This window comes from Rosa rugosa, chromosome 2 (genome assembly GCF_958449725.1).
Source record: "Rosa rugosa chromosome 2, drRosRugo1.1, whole genome shotgun sequence".
NCBI lineage: Eukaryota > Viridiplantae > Streptophyta > Magnoliopsida > Rosales > Rosaceae > Rosa > Rosa rugosa.
In genome coordinates, this window is record NC_084821.1 from 58,347,610 (window position 1) to 58,363,679 (window position 16,070).

General features: G+C 39.4%; 1 protein-coding gene and 1 long non-coding RNA gene across 2 annotated transcripts; one reads left to right on the forward strand and one right to left on the reverse strand.

Annotated features, from left to right (window-relative positions):
* Positions 1–1,950: 1,950 nt before the first annotated feature.
* On the reverse strand, positions 1,951–4,995 carry LOC133734608 (uncharacterized). Its single transcript, XR_009858426.1, has 2 exons — positions 4,621–4,995; positions 1,951–2,310 (listed from the first exon to the last, which is right to left on the reverse strand). It is a non-coding gene; the product is annotated as an uncharacterized LOC133734608 (long non-coding RNA).
* Positions 4,996–7,906: 2,911 nt separating this feature from the next.
* On the forward strand, positions 7,907–9,425 carry LOC133733463 (probable purine permease 4). The gene has a single exon (XM_062161084.1). The coding sequence runs from the start codon at positions 8,102–8,104 to the stop codon at positions 9,194–9,196; it is 1,095 nt and encodes a 364-aa protein (XP_062017068.1). The 5' UTR covers positions 7,907–8,101; the 3' UTR covers positions 9,197–9,425.
* Positions 9,426–16,070: the final 6,645 nt, after the last annotated feature.

Sequence of the window (16,070 nt, forward strand, 5' to 3'; positions counted from 1 at the left end):
GACCTCAACAATTTAAATGCAATGTATAAGTCATACAACTTTAGGAGACAAATTAGTATAGGCCAACGTATTTGTAATTAAAATTGAAATTTTTATCTTATGTCCATGCACATCCATTGACTGAATATTTATATACGTGATGTGAAAAAATAAGCACGTTTCGTGGTCGTTAAGTCATCGGTCAACCAAGAAGACATACAAGTGACAACGGTTGACCAATTCGATCGGATTCAAAAATATGGTGAAATTGGCTCAATTTTTTACCACACTCATAATTTATTGTAATAATCACATCCACCGGTCGGTTTTTTCATTTTATTTGAATTTATGGAGGTTGCTCTTCGGAGTGTATGATATATAAATATAGGTTTATAAGAGTAACTAAGTTTGACCTAGTTGATCGAATTCGAAACGAGAACTAAATTGGCTGGATTTTTTACAACCACCATAAACATTACAATATCTCCATCAAGCGGTTGGTTTCTCTAAATTCATCTTCCACTTCATGGTTGCTTTAGAATGGACCTCAACAATTTAAATGCAATGTATAAGTCATACAACTTTAGGAGGCAAATTGGTATAGGCCAACGTATTTGTAATTAAAATTGAAATTTTTATCTTATGTCTATGCACATCCATTAACTGAATATTTATATACGTGATGTGAAAAAATAAGCACGTTTCGCGGTCATCATGTCATCGGTCAACCAAGAAGACATACAAGTGACAACGGTTGACCAATTCGATCGGATTCGAAAATATGGTGAAATTGGCTAAATTTTTTATCACACTCATAATTTATTGTAATAATCACATCCACCGGTCGGTTTTTTCATTTTATTTGAATTTATAGAGGTTGCTCTTTGGAGTGCATGATATATAAATATAAGGTTTATAAGAGTAACTAAATTTGATCTAGTTGATCAAATTCGAAACGAGAATCAAATTAGCTGAATTTTTTACAATCACCATAAAACATTACAATCTCTCAATCGAGCGGTTGATTTCTCTAAATTCATTTTCCACTTCATTGTTGCTTTAGAATGAACCTCAACAATTTAAAGGCAATATACAAGTCATACAACTTTTGGAGGCAAATTGATATAGGCAAACTTCTTTGTAATTAAAATTGAAATTTTTATCTTATGTCTACGCACATCCATCGATGGAATATTTACAGACGTGATGTAAAAAAATAAGCACGTTTCGCGGTCGTCATGCCATCAGTTAACCAAGAAAACATACAAGTGACTACGGTTGACTAATTCGATCGGATTCTAAAATATGGTGAAATTGGCTAATTTTTTTACCACGCTCATAATTTATTATAATAATCTCATCCAACGGTCGGTTTTCCCATTTTATTTAAGTTGATAGAGGTTGCTCTTTGAAGTGTATGATATATAAATATAAGTTTATAAAAAATATTATCTTTAAAGATTTATTTGTAAATAAAGCCCGCAAGGCCCGCCCCAAAAAAGCCCGCAAGGCTTAGCCCGGCCCGGCCTGAAAAAGCCCGCGAGGCCCGCATTAAATGGATGGGCTTGGATCCTTCAATTTACAATAAAGCCCGGCCCGGCCCGCTACTATTTAAAAATGGAGTAAGGCCCGGCCCAAGCCCGGCCCGACCCGTTGATGAGGCCTATACCTAATGGGTAATATTCATTAAATAATTCGCGGGTATGAGTTTTTACCCAACCTGTTTCTAAACGGGTAAACCCATACCCACCCATTTATCCGTTTTCAATATAAGCTTTTTAATATTTTTTTAATAAATTGAAGGCCTTAGCTTTCAGCCTATTAAAGGCTGGGATTTAAAAAAAAAAATACTTACTACTATTTTTTTTTTAACAAATACTTATTACTACTTTATTGTTTTTCTTTAATCTGAATATTTCTACTTTAGTGTTAAGTTGATAAGCAAAATTAAATTCGTTTTTCAATACCGACTTAGATAATGAAAATGACTATAAATAAGTGAACGCAGTCTTTGCATCGACAATTGTACTCATGCAAGATGATCATATTGGCAAGCTCAGTCTTTGCATTACTCTCATCAAAATGACCAAATCTGACTGTCCCCTCGCTCCTTGTTAATTGAGGCTTTAGTCCTTTACATGATTTAACATGTAAATTCAAGGAATTAGTTCCATTTGTAGACTTTGCACTTAGGATCTCGCCGCAATGCTTACAAATTGCTTTCTCTTCCCCCATACTGCTGCTTTCCTCTTTCTTTTGCGTGGAACACTTTGTTCCACATCCTCATCCATTATGTCATTATTAGCACAACTATATGACATATCTTCCATACTGCAAGAAGTAAAATATATGTTTCAATGAAAACAGAAAGAAGAACAAGTCCTAGCAGCTTAAACAAATTAGATACACAAAGTGGGAGAGCCTTTGTGGCTAAAATGCAAAACAAGTTAGATACACAAAGGTTCATAGCAATTAAAACATCATGCACAAAGGTTCACAGCAAACTCAACAAGTTAGTCTCCAATAGTTACTTTTCTTCTTAATACACCTGAAAAGATGTTCCTTTCTTCTTCACTGAGCTCAATCCGAAACTAAATAATTAAATCCAAACATGCCAAGACCCTCATTGACTAACTAGCTATACTTGTCAAATTTATGTGCAAACTAGTCCTAGCATCAGTATCAACAAATCACAATTATGGCCGATGCTTCCATCATAAGTAAGAATGTCAAGTAACCAGAACAAACCCAGAACATAAAAAATAGGGGAAACTACTGGTCACTCCGTCAACTTTTGGGGCGTCGACAGTTCAGTCCCTGCTATTCTAATTTTAACATATTACTCCTCGCACTTCCAAATTTCGCCCAATTTAGTCTAAAGTGACTATTTTACCCCTCACTTCCTCTTTTTTTTTTTTTTCCTCTCCGCTCTCTCTCTCTCTCTCTCGGTCTCTCTGTCTCTCTGTAATCTCCTCATCCTCTTCTTTTTCAAGCCTGATATGGCAACAATATTTCCCACAAGTTTCGTAAATACAGTATGCCAGGATGACTCTCTAATCCAAAGCCTTGTTGCTTTTTGAATTGCTATCACCAGCAACACAACACAAATCCCAATTCTGGAGATGGTGGTGGGATTAAGGTGAGTTCCCGGTCACCACCTATATCGTCACCATTGCCGCAAACACCACCTGCACATCCCTCAGATCCTTACCTTCACCACCACCAAAATCCTCACAAAACCCACAAATCCAAACACCCAAAACAGCGATTCCACATTTCACAAAACTCACAAAACCCCAATTCTTTCTCTGAAACCCAAAATTACCCGAAAACAATCAATCCGAAGCACTGAGATTAATAAAGCAATCCCAATCCTCAGCATCGGCTCGCCGGCCTCCATCACCAACTCCCCCTCGCCGCCGTCGCCGACCACCTGCCAGTCCACAAAGTCCTCCATCGTCGCCTCCAGCAACTTCTCGATCACGACCTATCACCCCCCTTAACGCTGTGCGCCGATATCCTCGCGGCAACGGGGTTCAAGGCTATCCGCGTGGACTTCCCGGATCACTGAACCATCGGCGAGGAGACTCTGGTTTTTGGGTTTCCTGAGATTTTCGCAATCTAATCGCCGAAGGAATTTAGGGAAGAGAAGGAATGGGTGGTATTTATGGTGGCCTGAAAAAGAGAAGAAAAGGCTTTTGATGAGCTAGGTGTTTGGGTAAAGGAACAAGAGGAAGAAAAGATTGCAGCAGAGAGAGAGAGAGAGCTTGGTGGTGGTGGTTATGGTCAGTTTTGGTCTTGCGACTGAACTGGTCCCAAATTGGCTACTCTCTTTGTTTATAGGAGAGGGGGGGTGAGAGAGAGAGAGAGAGAGAAGCAGAAAAAGTAATAAAGAAAAGAGATTGAAGAATTAAAAAAAAAAAAAAAAGGTGAGGGGTAAAATAGTCACTTTGGACTAAATTGGGCGAAATTTGAAAGTGCAAGGAGTAATCTGTTAAAATTGAAATGACAGGGACTGAACTGTCGACGCCCCAAAAATTGAGGGAGTGACCAGTAATTTCCCCTAAAAAATAATTACAAAGTTTAATTCAATTATTTGGCCTCAACTTATTCAAAAATCCTAGAGGAGGGAAATCTGAATATGATGGTTTTGATAACAGAAAGAGGAAGAAATTGGAACAGGGAAAGTGAGTTACCCTCTGTAGCTAACTTAGCTTTATTTGTTTTGGATGTTCAGTTACCTTTATTTTCAAAATGATAGCATTTCATTGAAGGAATTGGATACGAAAACCAAAAGGAATTGGATGATCAGTTCCCTTCTACTTCTTCTACTAGAATATCTCATTCAAATTCAAGTTAACAAAACCCAGAATCCCTTTGCAAAAATTAACATAGAATCAAACTCTATTCCAAAAAATCCCACAATCAAACGTCAAAACTCAAATGCACTTGCTCAAATCCACAAAACTACGATCTTTAATCCCAATATGCTTAACCAAAACAAGAAAAACCACATGAATCGCAAAACCCACTTCCTGAAAATACTTTTTCCTTCCTAAAAATCAAATCAAGCATTGCAAATTGCATATATACAGAGTTACAGACAATAGGTACAGATATAAGAGAGAAGGAAGCGAGTACCTTAGAGAAACTTGAGTACGAGTTCAAGCTGGTGAGAGCCAAGATGGAATAGAACCCTAGAAATCAACCAGACTGCGAGAGAGGAGAAACAATGGCGGAAATTGAAGTTGACGCCGGAAATCGGTTCTGAAGGTTTTGAGATGGAGACCAAGTTAGCTCTGACGACGCCTGAAATTCACAGAAAGACGAACTCCGCCTCGTCTCCGCCGATGAAATCCACCACGTCCTAGATGTCGGAGTAGCCGATCTCCGGTGAGATTGCTGGGTTGAACTAGAGACGGGTAAGTGAATAGGATTTGGGTATTGGATAAATTTTAGTAGCCGTGGGTAATACCCATACCCGTCCGTTTCTATACGGGTATTTTATAAAATATCCGTACCCACTCAAAATTCATAAACGGATACCCATACCTGTAAAAAAATACCCGAAAGGAATAAATTCTCACTAAGGTACTCCCTAAAAAAAAATTAGGGATGCCATCCCTAATTTTCAATATGGGCAAGTTTTTTTTTTATTATTATTTTTAATTATAAATGGCCTTTAGCCTATTAAAGGCTGAGATTTTTTTTTTTAAATACTCACTATTTAAGCGCCTCCATTCCCCATCTGGGAATATTTTTAAATGGGAGATTCCCTGCCGCCGCCCTTGAATTAGTAATTTTCTCTATATGAATTTTTTTATTTTGAAATTTTGAAATTTTCTATTTTCTATCTTTTCAGTTTTTTTTTTCCTTTCCTTTTTTGACAAAAAAATAATTTTTTTATTCTTTTTATTTTCATCATTGTTTTGGTCGGTTGAATATTTCAAATACTTGAGATAGTGTTTAAGAAAGAAATTGTTGGTTTAGTCACGAGGAAGCAATACGTTTAAAACAAATATTTATTTCCGTAAAACAATTTTCACAACTTGGCGATTAAATGTAAAATAATAAAATTCGGTTCGTAAATTAACCATCCTCACAGATCGCCTTTTGAATCATCTTTTCACAATTATACGATAATCCAACGGTCGGATCCTCATGGATCGCCTTTTGAATCATCTTTGCACAATTATACGATGATTCAACGGTCGGATCCTCAGGATCGCCTTTAAGATCATCCTCTCAAAATTATACGATGATCCAACGGTCGGATCCTCTCGGATCGCCCTTAGGATCATCCTCTCAAAATTATACGAAGATCCAACTGTCGGATCCTCATGGATCGCCTTTTGAATCATCTTTTCACAATTATACGAAGATCCAACGGTCAGATCCTCATGGATCGCCTTTTTAATCATCTTTGCACAATTATACGATGATCCAACGGTCAGATCCTCAGGATCGCCCTTAAGATCATCCTCTCAAAATTATACTATGATCCAACGGTCAGATCCTCACGGATCGCTCTTAAGATCATCGTCTCAAAATTATACGAAGATCCAACGGTCGGATCCTCATTGATCGCCTTTTGAATCATCCTCTCAAAATTATACGAAGATCCAACGGTCGGATCCTTATGGATCGCCTTTTGAATCATCTTTTCACAATTATACAATGATCCGACGATCGGATCCTCATCCGAGACCTTATTACGCCAATATATCGAAACTACATTTCGTAACAATTGAGACTTTATTAAACTTACGCCAAACAAGAATTAATACCAAAAATCTCGGTCATTACATTTTGGGTCTCAGAGTTTTGGCTGCACAACACCTCCAGTCATGACGGCTCGTCTCGTTGAAGACTTGAAGGTGTATTCTAGGTGGGAAAGAGAAATACCCCGTATAGGTTTTCTGTTTTTTTTTTTTTTAGAATAAGAAAATTATAAAAATGCCCCATATGTTGGTTGAAAATAATAGTTCTCAATTAAAAAAAAAAAAAAAAAAACAGGGAATCCGCATGGGTAATGGGAAATCTTGCCCCCCGCCCCCACCCCCGTTTGCCCATTCCTAGGTGGAACTGGATTTGGGTATTTGGGTGTGGCTTACAGTTTTATATGGGTATTTGGGTACCCACGGGTATACCCATACCCAACCCATTTTTATACGGATATTTTGTAATTACCCATACCCATACCCATATCCGTTAAACAAATACCCAAAAGAAAAAATTACCCGCAAGTACCCGTAGCCGTGGGTTTAATCACAGCTGGTAAGAATTTATTCCCATCGAGCAGCAAGCAATATCACAACGAGGCTTTTCTTTTGCAGGTCCTTTCTGCGCGCTAAGCATCATGATTCATAATATTGATGACAGATTAGGAACAGAGGAACTCCATCGGTGCATCCTATACCTCTTTAATGGTGCTAACCACCAACGCACCCCAGCCAATGAAGCCAGGGACACGTGGCAAATACGTACCCAGCTTAAGGCTTCAACTGAAATATCAGACATCGACTTGGCACTTGCCACCTTCCATTTGAGTCTCTGACTCACACTTTGCACCCTAGTCTGCATGTAAAAGCTGGGCTTAGCTTCTGCAAAGTGGAAGCTATCCGCAGCAAACAGGTCACAATCTCTAGCCGTTTCAATTCATAACTCTACTTTTATCACACCTTCCTGAGTTTCATCCCGACTTTTCTCGATCATGAATAATGCCATCGAAGATTAGGGAAGGAAAAAAAAAAAATTATATATATATATATATATATCAAGAGGATATGTTTGAACTTAATTCTTCCTTTTTTTTATTCAAGTTTTACCTTCATTAGGACAGAAATCTTAATCAGTGTCTCCTCTTTTACTTTCTATACCATCAACATTGATATTGCCATTTATCAAAAGGAACCCGAAAGATGAAAAGGAACAAAGATTAACAGCTGTTGTGTTATTTATAAAATACTTCTCCATGATCGAATTCTGTTTAGAATATGATTATATGAAACTAAGTTCAGTTGGAACACAAATAGATCGAGAGGAGGAGATCTAGGGTCTTTACAATCATTGGATATATCCGATCAGCTTCTCATTATATCAGTTTGAAAACCTTTCAAAGACCCCACCCATATATATCTTGTCATCTTGATACCTATATCAATTCTCATGGATATCAAATAGCAATATTACACTAATTGGTAACCACGAAGCAAAACAAAATGTCAAAAACAATCGATACTTTTTCAATAGTGAATTTCTTTTTGTTGATTGTATGTGTCCATTTATAGTTTTGTCTCTTTTGTTTACCGGGCCAGGTACATCAGAAATGTAAAAAGTAAGAGTCAAATTCTTGTTTTTATATGCATACTCTTTAAATTCAGACTTTAAAAATAAGATAAATACTGTGTACCACCTAAATATGAAGAATCATTCTATAATCTCATTTTTTCTTAAATTGAGAGATTCATCCCCCTCTCTTTCTAGATCCACATTCCTAAAAACCCATCATCTCCATCCTCTCCTCACCTTCTACACCTATCTTCTAAACTCTAATCACCATTAACGGCCATATTATCCCAACCCATAAAGCAATTCTCCCATTACCCACAAGCTGCTAATAATGCCCCCATCCGCCGATATGACCCCCCACACTCCCAAAAACAAAGGCTCTCTCCCCTTGTTGGTGATGAACTACCTCCTCCTCTTTGTTGGCTCTGTCTCAGCCACTCTCCTCTCCAAATACTATTTCATTCATAAAGGCTCAAGCATTTGGGTCGCTACATGGGTTCAGTGTGCTGGCTTTCCTCTTCTTCTCCCCCCAATTATCCTCCCTTATTTCCTCAACCTCACCACCAGAAGACCCTTCACCCAATTCACCTCCAAAATCTTCTCCATCTCCATCTTCGTGGGCCTTATGTTGGGCCTCAACAACCTCCTGTTCTCCGTCGGCAACTCCAACCTCCCGGTCTCCACCTCTTCCCTCCTTCTCTCCTCCCAACTCGTCTTCAACCTCCTCCTCTCCGTACTCATCGTCAAACAGAAGGTCACATTCTCCAACCTTAACTGCGTCATCCTCCTAACTGTCAGCTCCATCCTCTTAGCCCTTGGCTCGAGCCACGACAAGCCTCCCGGTCTGACACGTGGAAAGTACTTCGTCGGATTCTTCTCCACCATCGGCGCCGGCTTGCTCTTCGCTCTCTACCTCCCCATCATGGAAAAAGTCTACAGAAAAGTCGACTGCTACTCCATGATGATGGAAATGCAGGCGGTGATGGAGGCCGCCGCGACGGTGTTGTCGACGGCGTTGATGGTGTGGAACGGTGCGTTTGGTGGCATGGTGAGGGAGGGGAGGGAGCTGTTTGACAAGGGAGAGAGGGTATATTGGGTGACGGTGGCGTTTAACGTCGTGACGTGGCAGCTGTGCTTTATGGGGACGGCGGGGATGGTTTTCTTGACGACGTCGCTGACCGGCGGGATATGCATGACGGCGTTGATGGGGATGAACGTTTTGGGGGGAGTGGTGGTTTACGGGGACAAGTTTGGTGGGGTGAAAGCGGTTTCGACTGTGCTTTGTGTATGGGGGTTCTGTTCTTATGTGTACGGGATTTACATGAAGTCGAAGAAGATTAGGGAGGACGACGACGACGAGGACCGCACCGAGATGATAGAGATGGGTAGAAATCCGAGTGTACGTAACGGTGAAATTCATGTTTGATTCGGTGTAAATTGTGTGAGTGAGAGAATTAGTAAAGTTAAAGTGCTGCGTAATTGCGTTTGTTTGCGTAACTACTTTTGGAGGTACACAAGGGACTTGAGGCGAGGTTTAGATTAGAGGGGGATTGGCATGGGACTTTGGGAATCATTGCTAAGATGATTAACATTATCATTATGTGCTTTCATTATTGCAAAATGGTCATGTCAATTAACGCTTAACACCCACTTAATATGACCAAATATCATTATTGCCAAATGGTCATGTCAATGAACACTTAACACCCACTAAATATGATCAAAAATCCATAGAGATATATATAGATGCATATCTCTCTAGTGTGAGTGTGAGTGTGATGGTGAGTTTGACCTTTGTGTATACGTAGGTTGCACTTGCACATCAATTGGATTAATAGTCCGCGCGGACGTAATTTATTTGAGACTTATTCTGAAGTCTAAATACATTAATGATTGACAAATCTGACAATTTTTTACATGTTGACAATATTTAGTTGTGCGTGATATTTATATAAACTTTACATAAACCACGGTTATGATTTTTCCTTTTGTAAAGAGTTGAAGACAAAATCAATCATAACAATCAAAACCAAATTCAATCATCAGCAAGAGAAGAGAGCCACAAAGTAAAGATGAATCTGGAAACAAATTATCATTAAGGTGTCTTGCATATGTAACTAACTTTAGTTAACCACAGGAAAAAAAAAACGAAGAAGAAGAAGAAAGTGTTTTCTCACCCCACTGTTTTTCAGTATCCGTTGAAATTTTATACTCTTTCTTCCCCGAAAAGGCAAAAGCAATTCGAATTAATCTCGCAAGAACGAACAGTATGCAGAGCCAATGTTGAACTTAAGTGGAGTGACTGATAGTGCATAATTATGAGGACACTGTATAAACTTAATTTTGAATATGCATATTAGTTTGTATGTGTGATGATGCATGACAATGTACTGGTTCATTGAAGCCTCGCTGCTTATACTATATATGGTGGATGCTTAATATATAACTACAATAGTACAATAAGTACATGGTAGGATTCACTACTCATTGGGCTTACTAATTATAATACACACCATGTTAAAGGATTGGTAAGAAATGGACAATTATCATTTAAGCTTGGTGATAATTATATACAGGGACTGACCTACTTTTTGGTATATCTCATTTAAGTTACTAATTTTCCTTATGGGTAGTTGTAAATTGGGTTAATTTAAGTTTTAGAGCCTTCAATCACTGTCAACCACTGCAAGTGGCTTAGTGGTTCTTGTCTAGTTGGGTGTGCTCCCCAATCTAGGTTCGAACCCTGAAGCTATCAAAGTGGTCCGGCACTGTGCTGCAATGCACAGTTGGAGCATTTCACATGCGCCGAAGGGGTTTATCTTGGGCCTAGGAAGCCTTTGGGTTCCTCTTGACAAAGTCAAAAAAAAAAAAATTTAGAGCCTCCAAATTTTTCATAACCAAGAGTTAAACAATAGAAATTAATAACATTAAGGAACAAAATTATTAAATTAACTTTTAGTAATAAACTAATAATTTAGATGTCTAACCAATCAAAGAAAGTAAAGTAATTAATTATGTTTATTAGGTAAATAGCATAGTAATTAAATGATCAACAAAAAATGTAAGGTAATAAATGTATCTATTAGTGCATTTATAATAAGCATGGAAGCATGCATTTAGCAAAAAAAAAAACACATTAAATTCAAAGTACTTCGGTGCTGAATTTTAACATTACAATTTGTATACTAATATATATGTCTTGACCCCCACAAAACTTCAAATCATAGTTCCGCCCATGATTATATATCTGTATATATTATTTGCATGCAAAATTTTTTATTTCTTTTTATGCATTGATCATTGGAGGAGAAGTGAACTCCTAATCTAGTCTAATCCTTACCAAATTCCGCTGCAACTCAATACAATTTCTCATGCACACATAAATTTAAGTTAAATAGTTATTCATTATTGGAATAAAGGAGGGAGCGGCACCTAGGTTTCCTCCGAGGTTCAGCCACCCCCACAAAGTGAAGTGAAGCCTCGCCCAACTTTGTGGCATGCAGGGAGGAGGTTAATAATAGTTTTGTAGAATCGCTGTAAATCTGTATATAATTAGGATTTTATTTAATTAGGATATCCTGCAATTATGGAAAGATTGTTTCCTATTAGAGTTAGACTACTCCTTTGTACTTGTATATATACACCCATTGTGGGATTAATAGAATTATTGAATTAACCCTGAATTGAAGTATTCTTTTCTACTTGGTATCAAAGCAGGTTCAATCCTTTGAACTTGCGCTGCATCATTTGAATCCTGAATCCTGAATCCCGAATAACACCACAAACCGCTACGTATCACCACCGTTGAAATCAAACCATCTTGAATTTCAAACCACCATCACCCTACCTTTTTTTCGAAAAAAAAAAAACATTCATATCCATCTTGAAACCCTTGAAATTCCAATCCTGCGAAAATCATGAATTCCTCAATGATGCAATCAGAGAAACAGGCTATAGGGCATTCGGTAACTACCGAATTTTCTGTTATGGCTCAACGCAAACAGGGTCCTCCTCCAGACTTCTCAGGACCTTCTCCACACCGTCCTCTAGGTAAATCAAATCCATATGAAAACACAAGGTGCATTATCTGTGGGGAATTAGGTCATAGCAAGGAGCGGTGCTATGAAGTGATTGGTTACCCTGATTGGTGGGACTTCACCAAGAAACCGCGAAAGAATCTGGGCAAGGCCGCTGTTGCTACTAAAGATGAAGTTTACTTAGACAATGCCTCCACTAATGTAGCGCAGTCAGGTATGAAGGGTAAGGTTACTTTTAATAGTACATGGATAATTGATACAGGTGCATCTGACCATATGACCAATGACCCAAGTCTTGTGAAAAACCTTAGACATTCCGCTCAAGACGTTGTCTCTACTGCTGATGGTACACCAACTCCGGTCACCGGAGAAGGTTCTATTGCTTTATCTGATACCTTAACCCTTGAATCTGTCTTAGTTGTTCCATCACTAGCTTATAATCTCCTGTCTGTTGGTCAAGTTATTTTAGCTCTTGCATGTATTGTGACCTTCTATCCGTCTTTCTGTGTGTTTCAAGACATTCTGACTCGACGGATTCTTGGTTATGGTGTTAGAAGGGGGAAATTATATTATCTGGATCTGACCGAGACTGGAAAGAAACAGAAGCATCTTTTGGGACAAGCTAATCAGATCAACGGGGTCGAGAATGCGAAGGAAGCTGTATGGTTATGGCATCGCCGTTTAGGTCATCTATCCTTTCGTTATCTTAAGAAGTTGCAACCTCAATTGTTTTCAGTTGTTAGTGATTTGGATTTCCACTGTGACATCTGTGAATTGGCTAAGAGTCACCGTATTTCATATTCACCAAGTCTTAATAAAAGTCATGTTCCTTTTATGAAGATTCACTCCGATGTCTGGGGTCCTGCGAAAATTCCTTCTCTTTCTGGAGCTCGGTATTTTGTAACGTTTATTGATGATTGCACTCGCATGACATGGGTGTCATTACTGAAGAATAAGAGTGATGTATTTGGAATGTTTACCGAATTTCACAAAATGGTGGCAACTCAGTATCAACAATCCATCAGAGTGTTTCAGTCTGATAATGGTGGAGAGTTTGTGAATGGCCCTATGATTGAGTTTTGCCGGTCACATGGAATTCGTCATCAAACCTCCAATTCTTATACTCCTCAACAGAATGGTTTAGCAGAACGGAAGAACAGGCAGTTGATGGAAGTTGTTCGTGCTTCCTTGTTTGGCATGAATGTACCTCGGTCCTATTGGGGCGAAGCAGTAAAATCAGCAGCATATCTTATCAACCGTACTCCTTCACGGGTGATTGAGTTTCAGAATCCTCATCAGAAGCTTCATACATTTTTGACCATCCCTTCTATGCCTAATTTGGAGCCCCGGGTGTTTGGGTGCACAGCTTACGTTCATATTCCCAAGCCTCAACGCAGCAAGCTTGATCCCCGTGCCCGTAAGTGTATATTTGTTGGTTATGCTGACTTCCAGAAGGGCTACAGATGTTATGATCCACTCACTAATACAATACATATATCTCTTGATGTCTCATTCCGTGAATCTGAGCCATATTACTCAGGGGGAGCTTCTCAGTCTTCCCTTCAGGGGGAGAAAGGTTGTGAAGGGAACCCTTGTTCTATTATTGACTTTGATGTCTTTGAAGACTTGGAAAATTTGGAGGAACAATTTGAAGGTAGAAATTCCGAAACAGAGAATGCGACTGCCGAACAGAGTGTTGTGAATTCCGAAACAGAGAATGCGACTGCCGAACAGAGTGTTGTAACTTCCGAAACAGAGAATGCAACTGCCGAACAGAGCGTTGTGAATTCCGAGATAGAAGAGACGACTTTTCTGGATAGTTTGAATCAAAATCAAGATGTATCTGAAGCTCACACACAAGATATTCTCCCTTCTGCATCACCAACTGAAGATCCCGGTCAGAATGATCCACCTCAGGTACCCCTAAACTTTAATGAGTCTTCTGGGTTAGAAAGTGTCGAACCTAGGAAATCGCAAAGGGTTACCAAGGGAATTCCTAAGAAACAATATGAACCAGATATCAAAACCAAAGCTAAATACCCTATAGCTAATTTTATGTCTAACCATAGGATTTCTGGGTCACATGTACTTGTTGTTGATCAATTATCTACTGTATCTATTCCTAGTAACGTGCAGGATGCATTGATGGATCCAAAATGGACAAAGGCTATGAATGAAGAATTGGAAGCTCTTCAAAAGAATGCAACATGGGAGCTAGTATCTATGCCGGCTGGAAAGAAGACTGTAGGATGTCGTTGGGTATTTACTGTGAAGCTTAATGCAGATGGAACTATTAATAGATGCAAGGCGAGGTTGGTTGCCAAAGGATATACACAACGCTATGGGATTGATTATGAGGAGACTTTTGCACCTGTGGCAAAGATTAATACTGTCCGGATTCTAATCTCACTTGCAGCAAACAAAGATTGGCCCTTACACCAGTTTGATGTGAAGAATGCGTTTCTTAATGGGAATTTGGAGGAAGAAGTGTACATGGATGTGCCCCCAGGTGTTAAGAATTACCCAAGTGACGTTGGCAAGGTGTGTAAATTGAAGAAGTCTTTGTATGGCCTGAAGCAGTCTCCAAGAGCTTGGTTTGGAAGATTTTCAAAGTCCATGAAAGCCTTTGGATACAGACAGAGCAATTCTGACCATACCTTGTTTATCAAACGCAAGAATAGTAAGATTACAGCTCTTATTGTGTATGTTGATGACATGATTGTTACAGGGGATGATCCGAAAGAGATGAATGAATTGCAAAAGTATCTGTCAAAGGAGTTTGAAATGAAGGATCTGGGACAACTGAAGTATTTTCTGAGTATTGAAGTTGCGAGGTCTAAGAAGGGGATTTTGCTTTCACAAAGGAAGTATGTCCTTGATTTACTTGCTGAAACGGGGATGCTGGACTGCAGACCAATGGAGACACCTATTGAGATGAATCACAAACTTGCTATTTATCCTGATCAAGTTCCAACTGATAAAGGGAGGTATCAACGTCTTGTAGGAAGGTTGATTTATCTTTCACATACGAGACCTGATATTGCTTATGCTGTGAGTGTTGTTAGTCAATTTATGCATTGTCCTAGTGAAGAGCATATGGATGCAGTCTTTCGTATTTTGAGGTACTTGAAGATGGCACCAGGTAAAGGGTTACTGTTTCAGAAAAAAGATGAATTGGAAGTTGTTGGGTACACAGATGCAGATTGGGCTGGTGATAAAACTGACAGACGTTCTACATCTGGGTACTTCACCTTTGTTGGAGGGAACCTTGTCACTTGGCGTAGCAAAAAGCAGAAAGTTGTTGCCAGGTCAAGTGCAGAAGCTGAGTTCCGAGGTATGGCACACGGAGTCTGTCAAGTGTTGTGGATTCGTAATGTCTTGAAAAACTTGGGTTACAAGCTTAAAAAGCATATGAATTTGCATTGTGATAATACAGCTGCCATTGAGATTGCACATAATCCAGTTCAGCATGATAGAACAAAGCATGTGGAGGTTGACCGTCATTTTATTAAAGAAAATCTTGACAGAAAGGTTATTCGCCTTCCATTTGTAAACTCAGATGAGCAATTAGCTGATGTTCTTACTAAAGAAGTGTCCAGGAAGGTATTTGACAGCTCAGTTGACAAGTTGGGCATGATAGACATCTATGCACCAACTTGAGGGGGAGTGTAGAATCGCTGTAAATCTGTATATAATTAGGATTTTATTTAATTAGGATATCCTGCAATTATGGAAAGATTGTTTCCTATTAGAGTTAGACTACTCCTTTGTACTTGTATATATACACCCATTGTGGGATTAATAGAATTATTGAATTAACCCTGAATTGAAGTATTCTTTTCTACTAGTTTGATGCCCTTGAATAGTGATTTCTTCTTAGAGCAAGTCCACCGGTCTTGCTTTGCCCGGGCTCCAGCTCAGAAAACTGATGTGGTGACCGGCCACAAGGAATTTTGGCCTTCCACCGGTGAAAGCTTGCCCAGCCAATTGTTGGCTTTTCTTGACTGAGGCCAAAAAAAAAGGCAACAGGGTGACTTTTTTATTGACTGGTTTGAGGGGCTGCCAGCTCGGTCGAAGGAAGAACGTGGCCGACGTCATCACCGCAGTGGAGGACGAGACGAGACGCTGAAGGACTACAAATTCTGGGGTTGCTTCGATCTCGGCCTGGGGGCAGCGTCTGGGCGGGCTGACGCCACGGAGCGGCCGGACGAGGTGAGGCGACCTCTGGGGGGGGGCCGGAGGACGGAGAAAAATCCGGGTCGG